Below are 23,039 nucleotides of genomic sequence, written 5' to 3'. Positions count from 1 at the left end.
TCTTTCTAATCTTTGCTAACATGATGGGGAAGATGATGTATCATTTTAATTAGAAATTTGGGAATGTTGAACATTTTTTTCATATCATTTAGACTTTTGTGTTTCTTCTTTTGAATTGCTTTGCATTTTCCATACTTACTTTTAACATATGCTCTTTTTCTTACTTGATATTTGAGGGTTGTTCTGTACATTAGGAATGTTGACTTGGTTCTAATTTGCAAGTATTTTCCTGCATTTTGTCATTTTCAGTTGGGCTTGTTTATGGCACTGTTTTTTCCCTACAAGATTTTAAAAATACATTTTTAGGTAGCCAACTCCATCATTTGTTTGATTTATGATTTCTAACTTTCCCACGTGAAAATTGCCAAAATATTTGTATATAATTGTTTTACTTACATTTCTCACATTAAAATTTCTAATCCTTCTGGAATTTATTTTGTTATAAGGTAAAATACAGTTTTGTTTCCAAATAGTTACCTAGGTGCCCCATCCCTTTCTTTCACTGATTTGAAATGTCTCTTATATACTAAATTTCTGTGTACATTTGGACTACTTCTAAACTATTTGGTTCAATTAAACTGTCTATTTTATAATAAAAATACCATATAGGGCAGGTTTTCCTTCATTACGCTCCCTTTAATATGCTCTCTTACATGTTTATTCTCCTAAGGAAACTTTGTAATCATTTTGTAAAGTAACCCCACCCCCTCAAAAAAAAAATCACATTGAGATTTTGATCGAGGTTTTTAGATTTCTTGAAACAAACAGTAAATCTTGAATGTACATTTAAAACCTCATGATCACAGTTGTCATTTCATTCGAGTCTAATACTCACTAAGGGCATTTAAATTTTTTTTACTTAGTCCAATCCTATGTAAATAGGTGTTTTATAAATGTATTTTTACAGTGTTCATTGATTCAAAGACCAAAACTTTTTACTCCTAAAACTCAAAGGCATGTTATTTTCTCAATAACAGGAAAATGTATTGTTACCTATGCATATGGTAAAATTTGAATAATTGTTTCAGAGATAGTTTTCATTAAGTTTATACAAAAATGCCCATTATGTTTTTATGTTTGAAAATTCAAAATACTTTTCTTCAATTAGTATGTAAGGCAGACTACTCTCAGATCCCTTAATTACACTAGATATTAAGTTGTGCCCATTTTAGTTCCTTGTTAGTTTATATTTGTTTCAGTGGTGTTCACAGACATTTAAATAGTGCTTGTTCACAGACATTTAAATAGAGGAAACGTCAATCAGAGTCAGAACCATGAAGGCCTTTCTATAAAAGTAGATGCCTGTTAGCCAAAGTTTAGAAACTATTTAATCCACCTATAAAAAACAAATCCGTTTTCAAAGTTTCCTAAATTTCTTGGCATAATCTAAGCTTTTTAAGTTAATATAACCAAATTAATGATTCTGTTTCAGTGAAACCAGATATACAATAAGGCTTTAAATCACTTGTAAAACCTTTTAATGACCATGTACAAATAGCCTTTTGATATAAATGGGCATTATGTTACTCATTTATAGAGGAAATTGAGGCTTTGAGGAGTTAATGTCAAATTGTAGGAAGAAAGGAAACTAATATTTTGAGTACCAAATCAACCAAGAGCTTTATTTGGTGTTTTCTGAGGTTATCTTAAATAAGTAGATAATTTCCTGACAGTAAATGTGATCAAGCTTTTGGTGCATAATGTAACCACATAATATGTCTCTGTCTTACTTATTCCTCCTGTTTACTTTCTTTATTCAACTGTGATTGTTTACTCAATTTTTATATAAGAATAAACCCCTATATCCTGCTTTTGATCAGATGTCTAGGTATCTGTGTTTGATTATAATAATGATCTTGATCATTTTTCTGTTTTTTAGATTCCTGAATTTGATAACTTATACCTGGATATGAATGGTATTATACATCAATGTTCCCATCCTAATGATGATGATGTTCACTTCAGAATTTCAGATGATAAAATCTTTACTGATATTTTTCACTACTTGGAGGTGTTGTTTCGCATTATTAAACCTAGGAAAGTGTTCTTCATGGCCGTTGACGGTGTGGCTCCTCGAGCAAAGATGAACCAGCAGCGTGGGAGGCGTTTTAGGTAAACATTTATGGTTTATTTTAGAATACTATTTAGATTAATAAAATATATTACTTCAAAGGTAGTTGACTTAACACAGTGCATCTCCCATTCACGTTTCTTTTCTGCTTAAATTTCCCCCCAGAAGTGGGAGTATCTCAGACTTACATTGTCATGTTTTATCAATCAAGTAAATGAATTAGGAATTCAAATGAGGTGTCATTTCTCAACGTATATGATGGGTTGTATAAAGTTACTCTGTTGTTCTGTGTCACAAATTTTTCAGACTTCCTAAAACTTGGTAATTTGGAAATGGTAGTAGTAGAGAAAGTTCCTAGAGTATTTTGTCCTGAGCTGTGGAACTGCAGAGTGAACTGAGAGATTGTTCTAATGAGAAAATCACTGACATTTAATTTGACCCTGGGCTTAGATGCTGACCCTGCTTGAACATGGGTCCCCACTGGGTAGAAAGGCAAATTAGATTAGAAGGGGATGGATAGAGTATGAGAAGAGAACTGAGTTCGGACACTCGAGATATTATCAGCCCAGTGTACAACTTGGGTAGTAGAAGCAAAAGGTTGAAAAGGAGTTGTATACAGAGAGGATTTTAAAGTCAAAATCCTGGACCTGTGGAATATTTCTAAATAACAATGAAAACATGCAGTGTCCTTGTTATGAGTAACAGGAGTAAAGTTAAGAGGGTTGTTGGAACTGAAGGAAAGAAACCCTGAGTCTAGTGAGTTTGATAGGTCATTAGCCTAATAGATCCTTTCCTTTCATCACAATGGCAGGTAAAGAAGTAGAAAGGGCACCTATGAATCAGATGTGGAAATCATCAAGGAAGGTGGGAGAGTACCTTGGAGAAGGCTAGCAGTGAGAATGGGTAGAGGATGGTAAACTCTACTAATTTAAATATCAAAAGAGAAAAGATACTGAAGATATTGGAACTGTGAAATCCTTGAAGACAAGGGCCATCTCTTACTAAAATTTAGATTCTCAAGTACCACCCAAGACTTACTTAATCTGAACCTCTAAAAACTAGGCCCTGGAAACTATGTTTACCAGATTCCCCTGGTATTTGTTAAACTAGTTTTGGGACGCTGCTGGGCTAGATAATCTAGTGTTGAGAAAGGGTTATATAAGCCCACTGTGTCAGTCAGTTGCAGGTAATAGAAATTTAACTATTCTGAGCAGAAAGAAGTATAATACAGAGAATTGGGTGCTTATAAAAGTCATTGTAAAAGCCAAAAGGTTGTGCATTTAGGTTAGCCTTTAAGAATGACTTCCAGAACAACACCATAGAACTCACCCACTGATGGCATCACTACTGCAACATTCAGGAAGGTGAGGAGTTCAGAGGCCCTGACCAGAACAGGTAGTTCTAGGAATTTATTCCTTTAGCTCTGATCCAGAGGTTAAGAAGCTAAGTCATATCCAGAAGCCTAGCTGCAGGGAAGCCTGAGAGTTTAATTTTTTTATAGCTTTCTTCCAACCTCTCCAGTATCAGAAGACAGACTAGGAGAGAGGAATGGGCGTCGAGGGCCAGTTGACCCTAACCACCACAAGCGTTCGCTCGGTACTGTGGCGGCATCGAGTGTGCCATGTTTCCTCCAAATCCCCCAGTCAGCTTTTCCTCATTCTCCATGGCGACTGTTTTCTTCGCTCATAATCTTTAATCCTCATCACTTCGCATCTCTGCCATCTTTTAAATCTGCTGCCATCTGTCTTTCATCCCCACCGTGCCACTGAAACTTCCTTACAAGATTATTAGACTCCTTAAAGGGGCTAAATCTAGAGAATAATTCTGTCTTTATATTACTGTCTTTATACTGTCTTTATATTACTTCATTTATCTTCATTTATCTTCATTTATCTCTTCTTAATCTCCTTGTTATATTCTCTTCCTCTGCTTTGTCTCAAATATTGATGTTTCTTAAGGTTCCGTCCTGGGTCCTAAGATATCTTATCCAATGACTTTAAGTACTGAATCTGTACTGATGACTCCCAAACTTATCTTTCTGGTGGATATCTCTTTCCAGAGCTTGTATACATCCAAATGCCTGCTAAATGCCTCCTCTGGATACCATAGATACATTTCAGGCTTAATATATTCAGAACTGAACTCATCTTTGCCTCAAACCTGCCTTCCTTCTATGTTTCCGTGAATAACATCATGTAAATAGCTGCTCAACTCCAAAGTCCAAGAGTAATTGGACTTCTCTCTCTTCCTTATTCCTCATATCTAAGTCATATCTACTTACTTCTTTTCATCTTTACTGCTACTGTCAGCCTAGGCCACCATAATCTTCTACCTAGATTACTTTAATAGTTTTGCCTTGCCCCTGTCCCAAACATTCTCTATATTGCAGCTACGTTAGACATTATGGCTGTTTAATTTCTATCTCCCCACTAGAATGTAAATTCCGAGAAGAGGAATCATTTCTTTTTTGTTGTATCCCAAGAACTTGTCACATAGTAACATTGAATAATCATTTCTTCAGTCAAAGAAGGAAGGGGAGAAAAGAGGAAAGAATGGCTTTCATTGGTGAGATTACAAATGAGTTGATATCTTCAGAGTCTTTGTTATATTGAAGAGGTTGGTAAGAGAGAGAAGTTAAATACGAAGAAGAGTTTGTTTATCGCAGAAATAGAATTCCACAGGGCACAGTAGATAGAGCTAATAACAAGGCTGTAGAAAATGTACATAAAGCAGGACTTCCTAACTTGTATGCCATGTGGCATATTTGTGTGCCACACATGGGTTACTGGAGAAGCCAGATTGGAATTGGGATGCCAGTATTCAAACCTGTGTCTGTCGGACTCTAAAAATCATGTTCTTCTTAGTAAATCCTGTTGCCTCAAAAATGAGATCATTTTGGCTACTGATGTCATTAATGTTATTAGGCTTTCGCTTTAGATGTTTTCATGAGGAAACCCAAAGATATACATTACAATTTTATAATTATTTTTATATAATATTCTTAGAGATCATTTTAGTGATGTACTTATTTGATATTATTAAATGTAGTGTGTATAATGAATGTTTATGCTATACTTTTGAAATTATTTCTAGAACTAATATGCTGTATATTTGTGATTAGAAAAGAATTACTTTATAATAAGTATTTGTAACATTCTTTGTCAGTTTTATACTGTTATAATGTTCTACTTCTATAGTCCCTAGCTGAAAAACTCAGTTCTTTAAATGAAAAGAAACAATTCTGAGGCTCATCTTTATTGATTATAGACATTTCAAAACTTATATGTTTTGAACTTAAAATTGATGAATTAGTATTTTAGTTACAAAAACTTCTAAATAACCGTTTACTTTATGTAGAGATCTCTATTTTTTCCAGAAAGTTGAGCACTTCTTTTCCCCCTTAACATTTAAGGTCAGCAAAGGAGGCAGAAGACAAAATTAAAAAGGCAATAGAAAAAGGAGAAACTCTTCCTACAGAGGCCAGATTTGATTCCAACTGCATTACACCAGGTAAATTCACTGAGAGAAAAATTCTGGCAGATTTGAAATGTAAATGTAAATTTATTTCTCTTTTCTAATCTCTATTTATTTTGTCCTTAGGATTATATTTGCTCTATTTTCCCAGTTATGTCTCTTCATGAGATGGTTTGGTCACCTTGGTCATAAATGCCCCTATGGAGACCCACTGTAGGGATTTACAGATGCTGATAAGGGCACCTATGGACAGGACTCTCCCAGATGCACAAAATTCCTGACCTAGAAGGAACTTACAAGATCAGTCCTACTCCTGCCATTTATTTGTATGAAAGCTGACTCAATGAGGTTGTGGTTCACCCAAGTTCATAGAGCTAGCTTGAATTCAGGAGAAGAAACCCACTTTCCTCGTCTAGAGTGCTTACTCTTCTTCTCAGAGGCTGTTAAGATTTCTGTGACTTTAAGGAAGAATTAATTTATCAGTATTACAAGTTTAATCTTACATGCAACAGCACAGTCTGCCCTTCCTAGAGTTTTGTCTAACATCATTATAATTCTTTACATTGAAAAAAAATCTTATAATCGTACTATCTCATTAATTTTTACTATGGTAGTTTTCTCTTTCATTAAGTCCCCTAATGACACATTGCCCAATTTAATAACCAGTTTTATCATTATACAGTTTAAGACTTATTGCCTTTGACTATTGACTATCTGGGCTTTTCCTGAAACATAATCATTGTAGACTCAGTTTCCAGATTAATAGTAATTTTTCAGGTTAAAAATAGTAATGATAATAGTTGTTGTTATTGGCAATCTTATTGAAGCTACATGCCTTAAAAAAAAAACAAAAAACTTTAGAATCCAGCAGAGAAATTGAAGTTTGTTGGAGTGTTGAAACCCTGCCCTTGTGTGAAAATATTTGAAGCATAGTCCTGAGGCAGCAGTAACCTTTTTTGAATTTCCCCATCTGACATTAACTTCATTTTGGGGTGCCTGGTAAAATTGGAAATAGTTGTGATATTTGGTTGGGAAAGATACAACATTACTCGCTTTTCAAGATAAGCAAGAGAGCTTTCGACCTCCTTGGGAGATCTTATACCTAGCTATTCCCTGGATACCCAGATCCAATTTCATGTTGTCACTGGGAACTCACTGTTTTTATATCTCTCTCAGATTAAATTTTTAAAAACCTTATTTTTAGGAACTGAATTCATGGCCAGGTTACACGAACATCTGAAGTATTTTGTAAATATGAAAATTTCTACAGACAAGTCGTGGCAAGGAGTTACCATCTATTTCTCAGGCCATGAGGTTATTATCTTATTTTATTTAAAGAGTTTTTTAAATTTAATCTTGAGAAATATAGCATATTACCACATTTTTTTTTAACATTATATTTAGACTCCTGGAGAAGGAGAACATAAAATCATGGAATTTATCAGATCCGAGAAGGCAAAGCCAGATCATGATCCAAACACCAGACACTGTCTTTATGGCTTAGATGCTGACTTGGTAGGTATAATGTTTATTGTATTCTAATCTTATGCCGTTGTAGTTAAAATATCTAGGAAACTTGGTCTTAATTAAAGAAGATTTCTGGGCTTCTCTGGTGGCGCAGCGGTTAAGAATCCGCCTGCCAATGCAGGAGACACGGGTTCGAGCCCTGGTCTGGGAAGATCCCACATGCCGTGGAGCAACTAAGCCCGTGCGCCACAACTACTGAGCCTGTGCTCTAGAGCCCACGAGCCACAACTACTGAGCCTGAGCTCTAGAGCTCGTGTGTCACAGCTACTGAAGCCCACGCACCTAGAGCCTGTGCTCCACAGTGAGAAGCCACCACAATGAGAAGCCCACGCACCGCAACAAAGAGTAGCCCCCACTCGCGACAATTAGAGAAAGCCCACGCACGGCAATGAAGACCAAACGCAGCCAAAAAAAAAAAATGAAAAATGAAAAAAACATTTAAGAAGATTTCTGGCTATGGGAACAAATATCAGAGATATAATAATGATTGTTACTTCTGCTATTACCAAAGTTCTAAAACATTTGGAAAAGGAGTTCTTTTGCCATAGTTTATGATCAACAGATCTCTATAGTTAGTGTTCACACCTGACTGACCCTAATGCTATGAATACTCTGCTGACATCAGGATAGGTGGCCCTTTTTACCCTCATTCTTAATACACAATTTTTAATACCACCTGATCTGATGACTCCATAACCCAAGTTTGCTAGACTCTTTTTGTTTTAACTTTCTATTACAGAAATTTGCAAATATAAACAGATGTAAAGGAGAGAGCATAATGAACCTCCTTGTGTCCTTCATCTGTCTTCAGTAACCTTCAGCTCCTTTCCCTAATCATCTGTCTCCTTCCTTCTCCTCCCCTGGATTCTATTTTTTTTAAGACTTTTTTTTTTTTTTAAATAAATTTATGTATTTATTTATTTTTTGGCTGCGTTGGTCTTCGTTGCTGCGCGTGGGCTTTCTCTAGTTGCGGCGAGTGGGGGCTACTCTTCGTTGCAGTGTGCGGGCTTCTCATTGCGGTGGCTTCTCTTGTTGCAGAGCATGGGCTCTAGGCACGTGGGCTTCAGTAGTTGTAGCACGTGGGCTCAGTAGTTGTGGCGCACGGGCTTAGTTGCTCCAGGGCATGTGGGATCTTCCCGGACCAGGGCTCGAACCCGTGTCCCGTGCATTGGCAGGCAGATTCTTAACCACTGTGCCATGAGGGAAGCCCATCCCCTGTATTCTTGAAGTATATGACATGTATTATTTAATCTATAAATATTTCATGATGGAGAATATTAAAAATGATAACCCCAGTGATATCCCACATAAAACAAAAATTAACAAATCACTGTTTAATATATAAATAACAATTTAGTATTCTCATTTCCCTGATTGCTTCATAAATGTTTTATTTTCTTTGAATCAGGATTAAATGAAAATAAACAATATACATTGCGATTGGTTGATATGGCTCACTAGACTATTTGACTTACTTTGGGGATTAGAATACTATGTGAGAATATTAACTGAAAATATCCTTTTCCAGTTTTTTCTGAGTTTTCACATACTAAAGGTATCTTGGCCTCCAGAAGAGTCCTGTATTCTTGTGTCATGGAAATGCTGTTGCCCTAATTCCTTACCCATTCCTCCATGGCAAGTGGAAAGGTGTAAAAACCAAGAGAACATTTTTGGGATTTTTTTATGGGGGTACAGTGGGGTGGTTATAAAAGTTATGTGAGTCTAAAGTGAACATTTTTTTCTTAGAAAGGTACACAGAATTTACCCAATTTATAACCTGTAGATGTATCATATTTTGATATTTATACATTTAATTTGCTAATGAATTATTTTCCTTAAGTAAGCATGTTCTGTATATAGAAATGTTTTTTGCTTGCTCTTGTGAACCCGATGCTATAAAAAATGAGAGAATAGAAACATTTCTTCATCATTTTTCAACAGATTATGCTTGGATTAACAAGTCATGAAGCACATTTCTCTCTTTTAAGAGAAGAGGTTCGGTTTGGTGGCAAAAAGACACAAAGGTAAATCATACTGCCTATATATCAGAAGGTAGAACAGAAATTAAATTAGGAATAGTAATCCCTTAACAGGTATATGACCGGTAAATATTTTCTCCCAGTCCGTGGGTTGCCTTTTCACTCTGTTGATAGCATCCTTTGATGTACAAAATTTTTAATTTTGGTGAATTCCAATCTATTTTTTTCTTCTGTTGCCTGTACTTTTTAGTGTAATATGCAAGAAATCATTGCTGAATGCAATGTCATAAAGCCTTTTCCCATTTTATTCTAAGGGTTTTATAAGTATTAACTCTTAACCTTTAGGTCTTTGATCTATGTCGAGTTAATTTTTATATGTGGTGTAAGGTAATGGTCTGTCTTCATTCTTTTGCATGTGGATGTCCAGTTTTCTGAACAACATTTGTTGAAAAACTGTCTTTTCCCCATTGAATGATCTTGGCTCCCTGGTCAAAAATCACGTGACCATATATGCAAGGGTTTGTTTCTGGGATCTGTATTCTATTCCGTTGGTCTATATGTCTGTCTTTATGCCAGTACCACAAGTATTTTGATAACTGTAGCTTTGTAGTAAGTTTTGAAATCAGGAAGGGTGAGACCTCCAACTATATTCTTCTTTTTCATGATTATTTTGGCTGTTTGGGGTCTCCTGAGGTTAATAATTTTTAAGATAGGTTTTCTGGGTTTTTTTGTAAAAAAGTTGGGATTTTGATCGGGACAGCATTGAATCTATAGATCCCTTTGGGTAGCATTCACATCTTGATATCAAGTCTTCCAGTCTGTTAACATAAAATGTCATTCCATTCATTTATGTCTTCTTTAATTTCTTTCAGTTTTGTAGTTTTAGTGTACAAGTCTTTTGCCTCCTTTCTTCTTTTTTTTCCTTTAATTGAAAATAATGTTTTTAAATATAGTTACCTGCTGTGCATTACATCCTCAGAGCTTATTTTATCTTATAACTGGAAATTTATACCTTTTCACCGCCTTCACCCATTTCACCCACCCCCATCCCCTACCTTTGTGAATCATCAGTCTGTTCTCTGTATCTTTGATTTCAGTTTTTTTGCCTCTGGCTTTTTCTTTTGCTTCCTTGGTCAAGTTTATTTCCGAGTGTTTTATTCTTTTGGATGGTATTATAAGTGGAATTGTTTCTTAATTTCCTTTTTGGATTGTTTATTGCTGGTATGTAGAAACACAACTGATTTTTGTGTTGACCTTATACCCTGCACCTATGCTGAATTCATTTTTTAGTGCTAGTATTTTTTTTTTTTTTGTAGATTCTATGGGATTTCTACATATAGAATTACACCATCTGTAAATAGAGTTTTACTTCTTCTTTTGCAGTTTGGATACCTTTTATTTCTTTTCTTGCCTACTTGCCCTGGCTAGACTTCCAGCATAATGTTGAATAACTATAGTGAAAATGGGCATCCTTGTCTTGTTACTGATCTTAGGAACAAGAATTCCTTTCCTTGGGAGGAAAGCTTTCAGTCTTTCACCATTGATTATGATATTAACTGTGGATTTTTCATAAATTCCCTTAATCACATTAAGGAAATTCCCTTCTGTTCCTACTTTGCTGAATGTTTTTATCATGAAAGAGTGTTGAATTTTGATGTATGCTTTTTCTGTTAAATGATTATGCGGGGGGTTTTCTCCCTTTGTTTATTAATATGGTGTATTACATTGATTTATTTTCTTATGTTGGACTATTTTTGCATTCCTGAAGAAAATCCCATTTGTTCATGGTGTATAAATGCTTTTAATATGCTGTTAACAGCTTATATTCTTACTTGTAATTAATCCTGGAGTATAGGCCACAGCCAGGAATATAGACCCCTATACCAAGCCCGGAAAAGGTAAGAGGAGGAAGTGATGGTGCCTCAACATTGAAGCCTTGGACTGTACTGCAGTAGATATAAAAGTATATGTACTCACTTATCTATATGCTTTCTGCTGGTGGCCAGCCTTAAATGGACCAGATCCCACTGGTTTATTACATCTATTATGTATTACTTAGACTTTCTCAATTCTGAGAGTCCTTCCACAGAAAGCATATTGTAAACCAATTACTATGAACTTTATCTCTGTTGTAATTGTAGTTATATTTTTATCTTAACATTACTCTGCAGCTTGCCTATAAATTACATGCCTTAATGACAAGAATTAACTATTTTCTAATGATGTTCTATTTTAAGCTACGTTTTTAAACTTGAACCTTAAAAATATAATAAGCTCTGTGTTGATCATCTGACTAATTCCAGGGTATGCGCACCAGAAGAAACCACATTTCACCTTCTACACTTGTCTTTAATGAGAGAGTATATTGACTATGAGTTTTCAGCATTAAAAGTAAGTATTAATACAACCATGGGCCAAAGATGAATATGCAGAAATTTCCATAGGATTTGACTCTTCTCTTCATATTGCATAGGACAAGATCACATTTAAATATGATATTGAAAGGATAATAGATGATTGGATTTTGATGGGATTTCTTGTTGGCAATGATTTTATCCCTCATCTACCTCATTTACATATTAATCATGATGCACTGCCTCTTCTTTATGGAACATATATTACCATCCTGCCAGAACTTGGGGGTAAGAAAAGTTTAATATTTGTTTGAAGCTACTTTAAGTTAGCACTCAACTAACCCTAAAAATGTCACTCAGTTTATTAGATTATGGCATGCACAACTAAAGTAGGAAAAGAATTTGGAGTTTCTTTTAGTCTAAGGTGCCAAGCTCTCTAAAGTTGTAATTTTCAATGGTTCACAAGCAAAGAAGATGATGCCAGTTAAGCAGTCTCATTTATTGATACCTAACTAATCTCCACCTTAAATGGCTTAAGAAAGCCAGCAGAGGTTGCTCGTTTCACTTAGCTCGTTTCATATTTAAGCATAGAAATTTAGTTTTCTGAATGGATAATCATCAGAGTATTTAATATGAGGGAGAGATTTTCAAGTTAAAATGGGAAACTGACAGATAGTGGTGATGCTGAATAAAACAGACGACAGGGAATTCCCTGGCCGTCCAGTGGTTAGGATTCTGCATTTTTACTGCAGAAGGCGCAGGTTCAATCCCTGGTCAGGGAACTAAGATCCGGCAAGTCACGCTGCACAGCAAATCAATCAGCTAATCAATCAGTCAATCAACAGAGTAGCAGGACATTGGTCTTTTCTTTCTTAAGTTAACATATCAAATGAATGACCTAGATAGATTCTAGAACATATTTAATTTAATTAACTGTCTCCCAGTGTTGTTTGGAAATTTGGGAAGATTATTACTATGTAAACCTGGAATTTTTTATATTTTCCTTCAGTTCTTACATACTGTGTACTATAGTAACATCAAGTTCATAGAAACTAGGGCCACTTACATAGTCCAACACTGAGTGTTTTTTCTTGATTAGTAGAATGTCAAAACTCAACGTTTTGTAAAAATTTTGTAGAATGGTTTAGAAAAAATAATGTCAGCTTTTAGTACAAGTTTAGATTTTGTTCCTTTTAGGTTATATTAATGAAAGTGGACATCTCAACTTACCTCGATTTGAGAAATACCTTGTGAAACTATCAGATGTAAGTAACTAGAAGTTTTTGTTTTCCTGTCCCAGGGTAGCTATAAATGGTCAGTAACCATTTACATAATACCAGAAGAAAAAGTTTTTGTGATTCTACTCAAGTTGGTCATTCTGTATAAGTAATTTCACCTAAGTTATTTTCATTTCTATTTGCTTTTCATTTTTAGTTTTCAGAGTAATAGATGAAGTCCCCATGTAAAAAAGTAATATCCTCTGATTTCCTATGCCCTAGAAGTAGTCACTGTTAAAAGTTTGGTCTGTATTCTTCTAAACATACTTAAGTTATTTTAAAATAAATGTAAATATTTCTGTACAGTTTGATCGAGAGCACTTCAGTGAAGTTTTTGTGGACCTAAAGTGGTTTGAAAGCAAAGTTGGTAACAAGTACCTCAATGAAGCAGCAGGTGTCGCCGCAGAAGAAGCCAAGAACTACAAGGAAAAGAAAAAATCAAAGGTGTCCATTTTTTTAGGTGTCCTTTCATGTTTTTAGCTGTAAAGGTAAAACTGATATTCCTTGTTTCTCATTTTCTTTCTTATGATTTTAGGGTTGCCTCATTTTAGTTTCATTTCTTCTTTTCCTCTATGGACATTTTAAAAATTGTTTTGGTTTCTTTTTCTCTATTAGATCCTATCATTTAAATCTGATCTTTAAAAATCAGTTTATTTTTACCATCAGAGAACATTGTGTTTTCTTTGTTCTTCCACTCTATTAATAAGTGTATAAAACATTTCGAAATATAAGAGCCCAGAAAATTAGTTAAAATGTGGATATTTATAGCATTTAATGTTATGAGACATTAACTAGATCAGTGATTTTTCTCTAGAAGTAATTTATATATAAAATCGTGTGTAAAATACAGTGATAGGCTAGGCTAAGAGTAGTTAAGAGCACGATATGTGGTAACTGTTAGGTCCTCAATAAGTGACTAGAGTCAGTTAGAATATGCTAGTACACTGTAAAACACCTCTAAGAAGCCCTAAAGAATGTCTTATGTGTGTTAGCTTGGAAAATAAACCTCTTCTGAAATTTTCCTCAGCTAACCCATAGTTATTGGATTCTGGTGAAACTGATGAGTTTCCTGCACTCTCTTTGCTGTACTGGTTTTATTCAGGCTCAAGCCCAATATCTCTTGCTCCAGGAAGGGCAACTGTCCTGATTTTCTTTAGTGCAGTCTTTCTAATTGCTTAACTTTTCCTCAGTGGAGCTTAGCAGTAGTCAGTCTGCATTCTACTCTGTTTCTTATCTTAATAAAACAGGCTCTGCAACTTTTGGGGGACCCGTACCCACGAACTTAAATATCAATAATCCATGACTCCACCCACCTCAGCTCAGTCCTTAAGCTTCACCAGTCATCCATGGGTGTGTAGTTAACATGAGAGACACTGGTAGATTGAAAGGAGCTGGAGAAACAGCCCAGACGCAGGAAATTGGCAGAGGCCCTAGCTTGGATGAAGAAAAGGAAATTGGGAATAAGGGAGTAGGAAGAACTAATGAGAGGCACCGGCAGTTGATAGGCAGTTAGAAGTAGAGGAGAGAAAGGATGAAATCACAAGGAGGAAGAATAGATGGGCAGGATATGAAGGATGTGATGAAATGGAAGAACTTTAGAAAAGCAGATGAGTTACATGGAAGAAAATTTAGAAGTGGCTGGTAGAGTCATAGGAATGATGGGATCCAGAGATACAAAAAAATAGGTAATGTTTGTAGTTATTGGATTCAATCATAAACAAACAGATTGTGTTAACAATAGCCCAGAATTTGACATATAAAAATGTTAAAGTTGAAAGAATTTGATATTGATTGTGTACTTTTCTCTAAGTAAATGAAATATTCTTGAAGTGTTTTGTTTTTGGAACACATATATAATTAAATATATTTATCTTTTATATTGGTGAACATTACTTGTTATTTATCATTGAGGGGTCTGAATGTTAAGTTCTACATAATAAAGATTTTTAGCTTCAGGAAACAGTGATATAAAACCAAAAGCATTTACACAGCATTTGAGGAATATTTTTAAAACAAACTTTTGCAGTGTGTCACTTAAGGATCATTCAGTTATCTTTAGTATTTTTTAAATCTCCCTGTTAAATGTCTCACCTTAAAGTATATCCTGCCTTAATTTTATATTGATTTATAATTTGTATAGGGCCAGGAAAACTCAATATGTTGGGCTGCTTTAGACAAAAATGGAGAAGAAGTGGTAACTTCTAAGGGTGAGTACAAACTATGTATTTTAATAGATGCAATTTTTTTGACAGAATAGTTGTTATATCTTTCCTTTATTAGTACTAATTCAATAATATTGGATGAAATAGATGTCTGTGGTAGTTTATAAGCATCTGCTTTGATATATAACAAAGCATTAGATGTAAAAACGGAATATTCGTAATTGTCAGCCACTGTCTTTCTGTCTTTTTTCCAGACAATTTGGAAGATGAGACTGAAGATGATGACTTGTTTGAAACCGAGTTTAGACAATATAAAAGAACATATTACATGACAAAGATGGGAGTTGACGTAGTTTCTGAGTACGTTTTTGCCAATGCTTTTACTTTAAAGTAGAAAAAAAATTAGACTTTGCAGTGAAAACAACGTAATTTTGATAGTTATGGTAATGGGTGGAAAGGATTTTTTGTTTTCATAAATTATTGTAAGCCTTTCAACTGGTACCGTTTTGGACAAGGTAACATTAATTGACATGTGTTATGCAGTTGACCTTTGAACAACACGGGTTTGAACTGCACAGGTCCACTTATATACGGACTGTTTTTACTGAATACTTAATGCAGTACTACGTGATTCACAGTTGTTTGAATCCCCAATTGGTTGAATTCACAGATGCAGAACCGCAGATACAGAGAGCCAACTAGTTATAGGTGGATTTTCTACTACACAGAGGGTTGGCGCCCCTAACTCCTGCATTGTTCAAGGGTCCTATGATAAAAATTGCCAAATAGAAAATGGTTAGTGTTTTGCTTCCCATCTTCTAAAGCTCACAATACACTTATCTCAAAGGGCACCTGGCTCAGCCCCATGTTAATAACTAGTACAAAAGTTCCTTAACAACTTGACCTCTAGAATGGTGGTCCACACTTCTGAACTACAGCCCACAGTATGAATTACATGTATTTTATTTATTTTAATTTACAGACACTTATAAAGTGCTTACCAAGTGCCAGGCACTATTCTAAACATTTGAAAAATATTAACTCATTTATATTTTAATAATATAAACATATAAATATATATATAACATGAAAATGTTAACTTGTAATTCTCACAATAATTCTTTAAGATAAGTAGAATTATTATTACCTTAAAATAGAGGAAATTAAGGAATGAGAGGTTTAAGTGATTTGCTTGAAGTGACATGCATAGGTAGTGAGTGGGAGAGCCAGGATTTAAACACAAGCAGTCTGGCTCCAGAGCCCATGCTTAACCACCAGATGAGACTGCTTTTCTATAAGTGAAATAAGAGTTTCATGAAATGCTATGTACCCTTATTACATTAGCAAGTAGGACTTCTGAGACTTGAGAAATAACATATTTAAAATAGTTATGCTTTTAATCCTTTTTTCCTTTATTCTTATATTTCCTTGATTACAGTTAGATAGAACTGTAGTACATGCAGTTGACATTAAATGCTTAATTTGATAGGAAACTAGTCTTCTGTTTTATTTCTTTTTCCTTTTATATAGTAAAATATAGACTTATGAAAATGAGATACTATTTGTTTGCCTAGCAAATAAGCAAATCTTTTTAAGTTGTTATATTCAGTGTTAGTCCAGGAGTGGTAGTAGATTTCTTCCCTTAATTACTGGTGGAAATATAAATTGGTAAAATTATTTTGGAAACTACATATCCAAAAGCCTTTAAAATAGTCATCCCTTTGACCCAATAATTCTAATTGTTAAAATCTCTTAAAAATATAAAGTTAAACACAGAAGATCCTTATACACAAGGAAGTTTATTACAAAGATTTTTAAAAGTAAAAAATTAGAAACAATGTACATGTCCAGTAAGAATGTTCATCGTAATTGTCTCCACCTCCTCCTCATTACAGTCACTATCTCTGCCATTTCCAGTGTTTCCAGAATATGCGGAACTGTTAAACTGGTACTTATGGAAAGTTCATAACAATTCAGAAAGATACTTTCAGTATATCATTAAGTACAAATTTTAAAAGCAGGATACAAAAATAATGCACAGTATCCTCTCATTAATACTTAAAAAAAAACCTGGGCATAGAAAAGAGATTGAGAAAAATACCAAAAGGTAATAGTGATTGCTATAAGGTGATAAAAATGCTTTTTGTCATTATCTGTATTTTCAGTAATGAGGAAATATTTCTTTTATAATAAAAAAGTAATGCATTTCATTTTAAAAAGCATAGCTCCCAGGACGTCCCTGGTGGCACAGTGGTTAAGAATCTGCCTGCCAATGCAGGAGACATGGGTTTGAGCCCTGGTCCGGGAAGATCCCACATGCCGTGGAGCAACTAAGCCCACGCGCCACAACTACTGAGCCTGCTCTCTAGAGCCCGTGAGCCACAACTACTGAGCCCACACACCACATCTACTGAAGCCCGCACGCCTAGAGCCCATGCTCTGCAACAAGAGAAGCCACTGCAATGAGAAGCCTGCGCACCACAATGAAGAGTAGCCCCCGCTCGCCTCACCTAGGGAAAACCTGCGAGCAGCAACGAAGACCCAACAGAGCCAAAAATAAATAAATTTTTTTTTAAAAAAAAAGGGCTTCTCTGGTGGCCCAGTGGTTGAGAATCTGCCTGCCAATGCAGGGGACACGGGTTTGATCCCTGGTCTGGGAAGATCCCACATGCCGCAGAGCAGCTAAGCCCACAACTACTGAGCCTGTGCTCTAGAGCCCGTAAGCCACAACTACTGAGCCCGCGTGCCACAATTACTGAAGCCCGCGCGCCTAGAACCCATGCTCCACAATGAGAGAAACCACCGCCATGAGAAGCCTGCGCACTGCAAAGAAGAGTAGCCCCCGCTCGCCGCGACTAGAGAAAGCCCGCGTGCAGCAACAAAGACCCAACACAGCCAAAAATCGATAAATAAATTTATTTTTTTTAAAAAAAGCGTAGTTCCCAGAAATGATGTAGATTCTAGAATTTCTAAGTGTATCTCTACCTGAATTTTGGTAACAGACACTAACAAGGTTTATAGCTACTTTGGGGTCTAACCTAGAGTGCTCTTTTTTGCTCTGTGTGTGTGTGTGTGTGTGTGTGTGTGTGTGCGCGCGCGCGTGTGTAATGTGTGTGTCATTATTTTACCTTAAATGATGGTTTTTGAGAAAAAAGGGATTAGAGGGAATATTGTTCAGTGGATATCGCACTTCTCAAAGTGTGTTCTAGCTCTATAACCAGATTTTAAGATCTTCTGATTTCCTCCTGTGATTCTCTCAGGCATCCTCCCAAATAAAGAAGATTCCCATCCCTATCTCTCATCACACCCTGAATATTTAAGGAATTGGTAGTGCCACATTATAGAAAGTTTCATTAACTAAATCCTCAAACTTTAAACCAAAGGCACAGTACATTGAATAAATATGCACAGCATGTTTAAGTATTCTCATGGTTGGTTTAGGAAAACTATAAGGCAAACCTTTAATCCGGCATGATGGAATTTTTAAAAAACAATATTTTGGAGTTTTTCTGATTGCAGTTTTTGGTTTATTCATTGATTAACTAAAACGTGAGACAGAATGTGATATCAGGAGATATGCTCTAAACACAATGGCCTGTCTTCAAAAAATAATGTTATAATGAAAATATTCTTTTCTATTTTCAGTGACTTTCTGGCTGATCAAGCTGCATGTTATGTTCAGGCAATACAGTGGATTTTGCATTATTACTATCATGGAGTTCAGTCCTGGAGCTGGTGAGGGAATAAAAACAAAAAGTTTTGTCTTTTATAATGGTTCATTCTACTGTAAGCTCATTTGAGAATCTCTTTTCTTTTTATTTCTATTTATGATAGTATTTTTTAAAAGATACATACAGCCAAGTTTAAATGAAATACAGGTAATCTTTTTTTATATGAAAATACTTTAAAAAGACCCTTTTATAACAAAGATACTTCCAGCTATAGCAGATGGCCCATAATAAAAGCTCTCTGTTAATCTAATGATTTGAAATTTTCTGTTATAATGAATGAAGTGTGACAAAGTCTTGATAATTAATGGGTCTGAGCAGTGGTTAAGTGGGATTGTTTATTATATTCTTCTCTACATTTTTATGTGTTTGAAAAAATTTTTCTATCAGGAGTAATTATTGAAGAATGGGTTATATGAATGTTAGACTGGGAAGGGTAAAGAAGAAAGGAGAAAGGAATTACTTGCTTTTCCTGGAAATAATAATAATTTGTCTCGTTTCCTATTCCAGCAAGTTCCATCTACATTTCCAAACCATCCACTTGTTATAGAAAAAATAACAAGCCAAAATATGCTGCAGGGAAAAGCAGAGACTTTTAAGTGATGAGATAGCTTGTTTTGTTTTGTTTTCAGAACACCTGCTAGGCTCTGTTTTAAAGCACCAACAGCAAAACAGACCAGTGCAAAATAATGTGGCATTAATTTCACATGATTTCACTTACTAATAGCCTTTACAAATCTTTGCAATAACTAACATGATTCTCAGGGTGTCTCTGAAGAGTATTCTATGACAAAAATCCTTGATTTGCCATTTTTTAAGAGGGTGAGTATAAGTTATCCCTATTATATTACCAGGCGTTAAGGCCAGGCACTTGAAAAGCATGTTCTCATATAATCCTCACAACTATTTAAAGTAAGCATTGTTCTCTGCCTTTTACAGATGAGGATTAGAGAGGTTAAGTAATCTTTCCAAGATGACATATACCCAAGAATCAAGTCCAAGGCTATCTGATTCCCAAAGTCTATACGTTTTGCCTTGTTTCACATGCCATTCTGCCTCCTAAACTTTCCCACCCTTTTGAAGTATGACATAATTGTGGAATATAAAAATATTTCTTGGGCTTCCCTGGTGGCACAGTGGTTGAGAGTCTGCCTGCCGATGCAGGGGACACGGGTTCGTGCCCTGGTCCGGGAAGATCCCACATGCCATGGAGCACCTAGGCCCATGAGCCATGGCCGCTGAGCCTGCGTGTCCGGAGCCTGTACTCCGCAACAGGAGAGGCACAACAGTGAGAGGCCCGCGTACCGCAAAAAAAAAAAAAAAAATTTCTTCATTGTTTTGTTGGTATCTTTAGTCAAACATTAAGAACATTGAAAGTTTTTTTTAAATTGTATGTTTCAAGTTTTGTAAAAATATTTTTTCTGTAGTTAAATATGGGAAGGTATTAAAAACAAAAATAGTTGGTGTGTATGATTGATAAGTGGTTTAATCCTTACCACGAACACAATATATATATACTAATGCAAAGATAAAAGTTCTTAGAACTGACTAGTAACAGCCATATGAGCTCAGACTCACTGTTCCCTCTGTCCTTACAAGAGAAGCTCAGGCCCACATGAGCTAACTGAACGTCTTCTGACTACCTCATTACTTCATTCTAAGAACCTATTGTTTGGAAGACTCACAGTCAACATTTTTGAAACTGAACAGCCATTATCTTATTTATATATATAAATAATAAATTATATATTTATATATTATTAATATATATATCCTTGCATGCATCCAAATTTTGAGTGTGAAACTGCACTTAAAAAATTAAGGAAATAGAATATTTGTTGCCATCAAATGACCTAAATTCTCCAACATTGCTGATTTTTTATATTCAAGTAGCAGAATTATGAATGATTTTTTGTCTTTATTTTTTTTTTTTTTTTTTGCGGTACGCGGGCCTCTCACTGTTGTGGCCTTTCTCGTTGCGGAGCACAGGCTCCGGACGCGCAGGCTCAGCGGCCATGGCTCACTGGCCCAGCCGCTCCGCGGCATGTGGGATCTTCCCGGACCGGGGCGCGAACCCACGTCCCATGCATCGGCAGGCAGGCTCTCAACCACTGCGCCACCAGGGAAGCCCGATTTTTTGTCTTTAGAATTATTGCCATGTGTTGTTAAAATAGAATATGGAGAAGTATATGCTTACTATTGACCTGTTTCATAAAATTGCCAATTGTTTAAAACTCAGTTTTGTTTTATAGGTTTTATCCGTACCATTATGCACCTTTCCTATCTGATATCCGCAACATCAGTACACTCAAAATCCATTTTGAACTAGGAAAACCTTTTAAGCCATTTGAACAGCTTCTTGCTGTACTTCCAGCAGCTAGCAAAAATTTACTTCCTACATGCTACCAGGTGAGTTTTAGAATTAAATGTGTTTATGGTCTTTTTAATATTTAGGAGCTCCTGCAAACTTAGAAACATCATACCCAAATTTCTTTAATAGCTAAATATATTTATATTCAGTTTCAAATACAGGATTCCTTAAACAAATCCCTTGAAAAGTAGTTGCTTGATTTAAAGTTAGCTTTGTTTTATATTTTATTTTTATTTATTTGGTTGTGCCGGGTCTTAGTTGCAGCCTGTGGGCTCCTTAGTTTCAGCACATGGGGTCCTTAGTTGCGGCAGGTGGGCTCCTTAGTTGTGGCATGCGAACTCTTAGTTGCAGCATACGTGTGGGATCTAGTTCCCTGACCAGGGATCAAACCTGGGCCCCCTGCATTGGGAGCGTGGAGTCTTAACCACTGCGCCACCAGGGAAGTCCCCAAGTTAGCTTTGTTTTAAAAAGGCAAACAAATTTCATAAGCCATTCAGAGCATAGCTTCTTTATTTTCAGTATCTTTAAGCACATCTTCAATTTGTCTCTGCACTGATGAAAGTAAACTGAGATAGGCAAAATCTGAAGCCATCTACTTTGTCCAAACGTTTACAGATTTCATTTCAGTTCTCTTTTACCCTCTACCTAGTAGAATACGGATGATTCTAGTAAGTTATTTATATCAACAAAAGTATTACCTCCGTTTATATTTGGATTTTAAGCATTTCATTTATCAAATTGTGGAATAAAAGGCTTTTCTCTGGTTAACGTGTTTCATGTAACAGAAAAAGATATTTCGGGGTAATTGAGTCACCAAAATTACGCCAAGCCTGCTAAGCTGATTCTGAGAGTAAACTTCATTTAGTTCTTCTAGAGCATCAATCTCTTCTTCTAATTCCATGGTCTGGTACAAGGAACTGGAGTAGACACATATAAACACAGACACACACCTGCCTTCACTGCTTGAACAGTATCAGGCTTCCTTCTGTATCTTTCTGAAATTTAACCTGTCCTTCATCCTGGCCCCTGGCCTTTCTTTCTTAAGTTTCTTTGATGGTTTTTTCCTACCTTCACATACATTAAGGATTGATACTCAACCACTCTGGACCAGTAACCGTGCAGGTTTTTATAGCCACATCTGTTTTGATTGTTCTGTGCTCATAACTTGCTGATTATTAAATACTTTGAATATGACCTTGAGAAATATGCTATTTCTTTAAATTTTTTATATCATAATCTTCCATATTCTATTCCTAGAAGACATCTTTAACTTTCTTTATCTACTTCTGTTAAAAAATCTCTAATAAAAACGTCATATTGAACTTCTTATCTTTGCTATTGGTAGTAAAGAGATTTTGGATTTTAGGATTTTTTTTCTTTTTAATTATCTTAGTTCTTATATAATTTAATAAAATCAGTTGATTAGGACATGAAAATAAATTGCCTAAGGTTAAAAATGGAGTGTGTGAAATGAACTGAAGTCTGAATGGGAAAACAATTTAGATAGGCCTTGTAAAGTGAAAAGACAATAGAAGATAGAAATGATAAAATTCAGAGTAAAGATAGTTTTGCTACATAACTAGCTTAGTGGAACAGGAAAGTGGTGAACGGTGGTGAAATTAGAAGCCTCATACTTGAAAATCAAAATATAACAAGTATATTACAACATATCTAAGATGTAAAAATTTACTTTTGCTTTGCTTAGAAATTTTAAACTGTTACAATTGAGGAAATATTATAAATATATTAGCAAAAAGCTACATTGATATTAGTTGTTACATTTCTATTACACTATTTTATATTTTCACAGCATTTGATGACGAATGAAGACTCGCCAATTATAGAATATTATCCACCTGATTTTAAAACTGACCTAAATGGGAAGCAACAGGAATGGGAAGCTGTGGTTCTAATACCTTTCATTGATGAGGTCAGTGCATGAAATAGTTATATATACATGTATATTTTAATCAGATATTATTTCACATAAATTAATAAGCAGTGGATTTTAATCACCATTTGTGTTTTTTTAATGAGTTTTAACTACTCTCATCTTCATTATGTGCATCCAAACTTGTAGGTATGCTAATTATAAG

General features: G+C 35.3%; 1 protein-coding gene across 3 annotated transcripts in view; it reads left to right on the top strand.

The window, feature by feature from the left end:
• The window catches only part of XRN1 (5'-3' exoribonuclease 1), a 96,968-nt gene that overhangs the window by 6,267 nt on the left and 67,662 nt on the right, over positions 1 to 23,039 (top strand). For all 3 annotated transcript variants that reach the window (XM_065876018.1, XM_065876019.1, XM_065876017.1), the window contains exons 2-15: positions 1,880 to 2,112; positions 5,484 to 5,581; positions 6,750 to 6,859; positions 6,950 to 7,060; positions 9,014 to 9,096; positions 11,355 to 11,442; positions 11,525 to 11,693; positions 12,603 to 12,670; positions 12,989 to 13,126; positions 14,823 to 14,889; positions 15,099 to 15,204; positions 18,490 to 18,579; positions 20,825 to 20,981; positions 22,754 to 22,873. In XM_065876018.1, the coding sequence (XP_065732090.1) occupies positions 1,880 to 2,112; positions 5,484 to 5,581; positions 6,750 to 6,859; positions 6,950 to 7,060; positions 9,014 to 9,096; positions 11,355 to 11,442; positions 11,525 to 11,693; positions 12,603 to 12,670; positions 12,989 to 13,126; positions 14,823 to 14,889; positions 15,099 to 15,204; positions 18,490 to 18,579; positions 20,825 to 20,981; positions 22,754 to 22,873 (1,638 nt within the window). The remainder of the gene's footprint in view (positions 1 to 1,879; positions 2,113 to 5,483; positions 5,582 to 6,749; positions 6,860 to 6,949; positions 7,061 to 9,013; positions 9,097 to 11,354; positions 11,443 to 11,524; positions 11,694 to 12,602; positions 12,671 to 12,988; positions 13,127 to 14,822; positions 14,890 to 15,098; positions 15,205 to 18,489; positions 18,580 to 20,824; positions 20,982 to 22,753; positions 22,874 to 23,039) is intronic.

Source organism: Phocoena phocoena, chromosome 4, assembly GCF_963924675.1.
Source record: "Phocoena phocoena chromosome 4, mPhoPho1.1, whole genome shotgun sequence".
NCBI lineage: Eukaryota > Metazoa > Chordata > Mammalia > Artiodactyla > Phocoenidae > Phocoena > Phocoena phocoena.
Note: the sequence above shows the minus strand (reverse complement) of the source record. Positions and strands in the feature narration are given on the sequence as shown.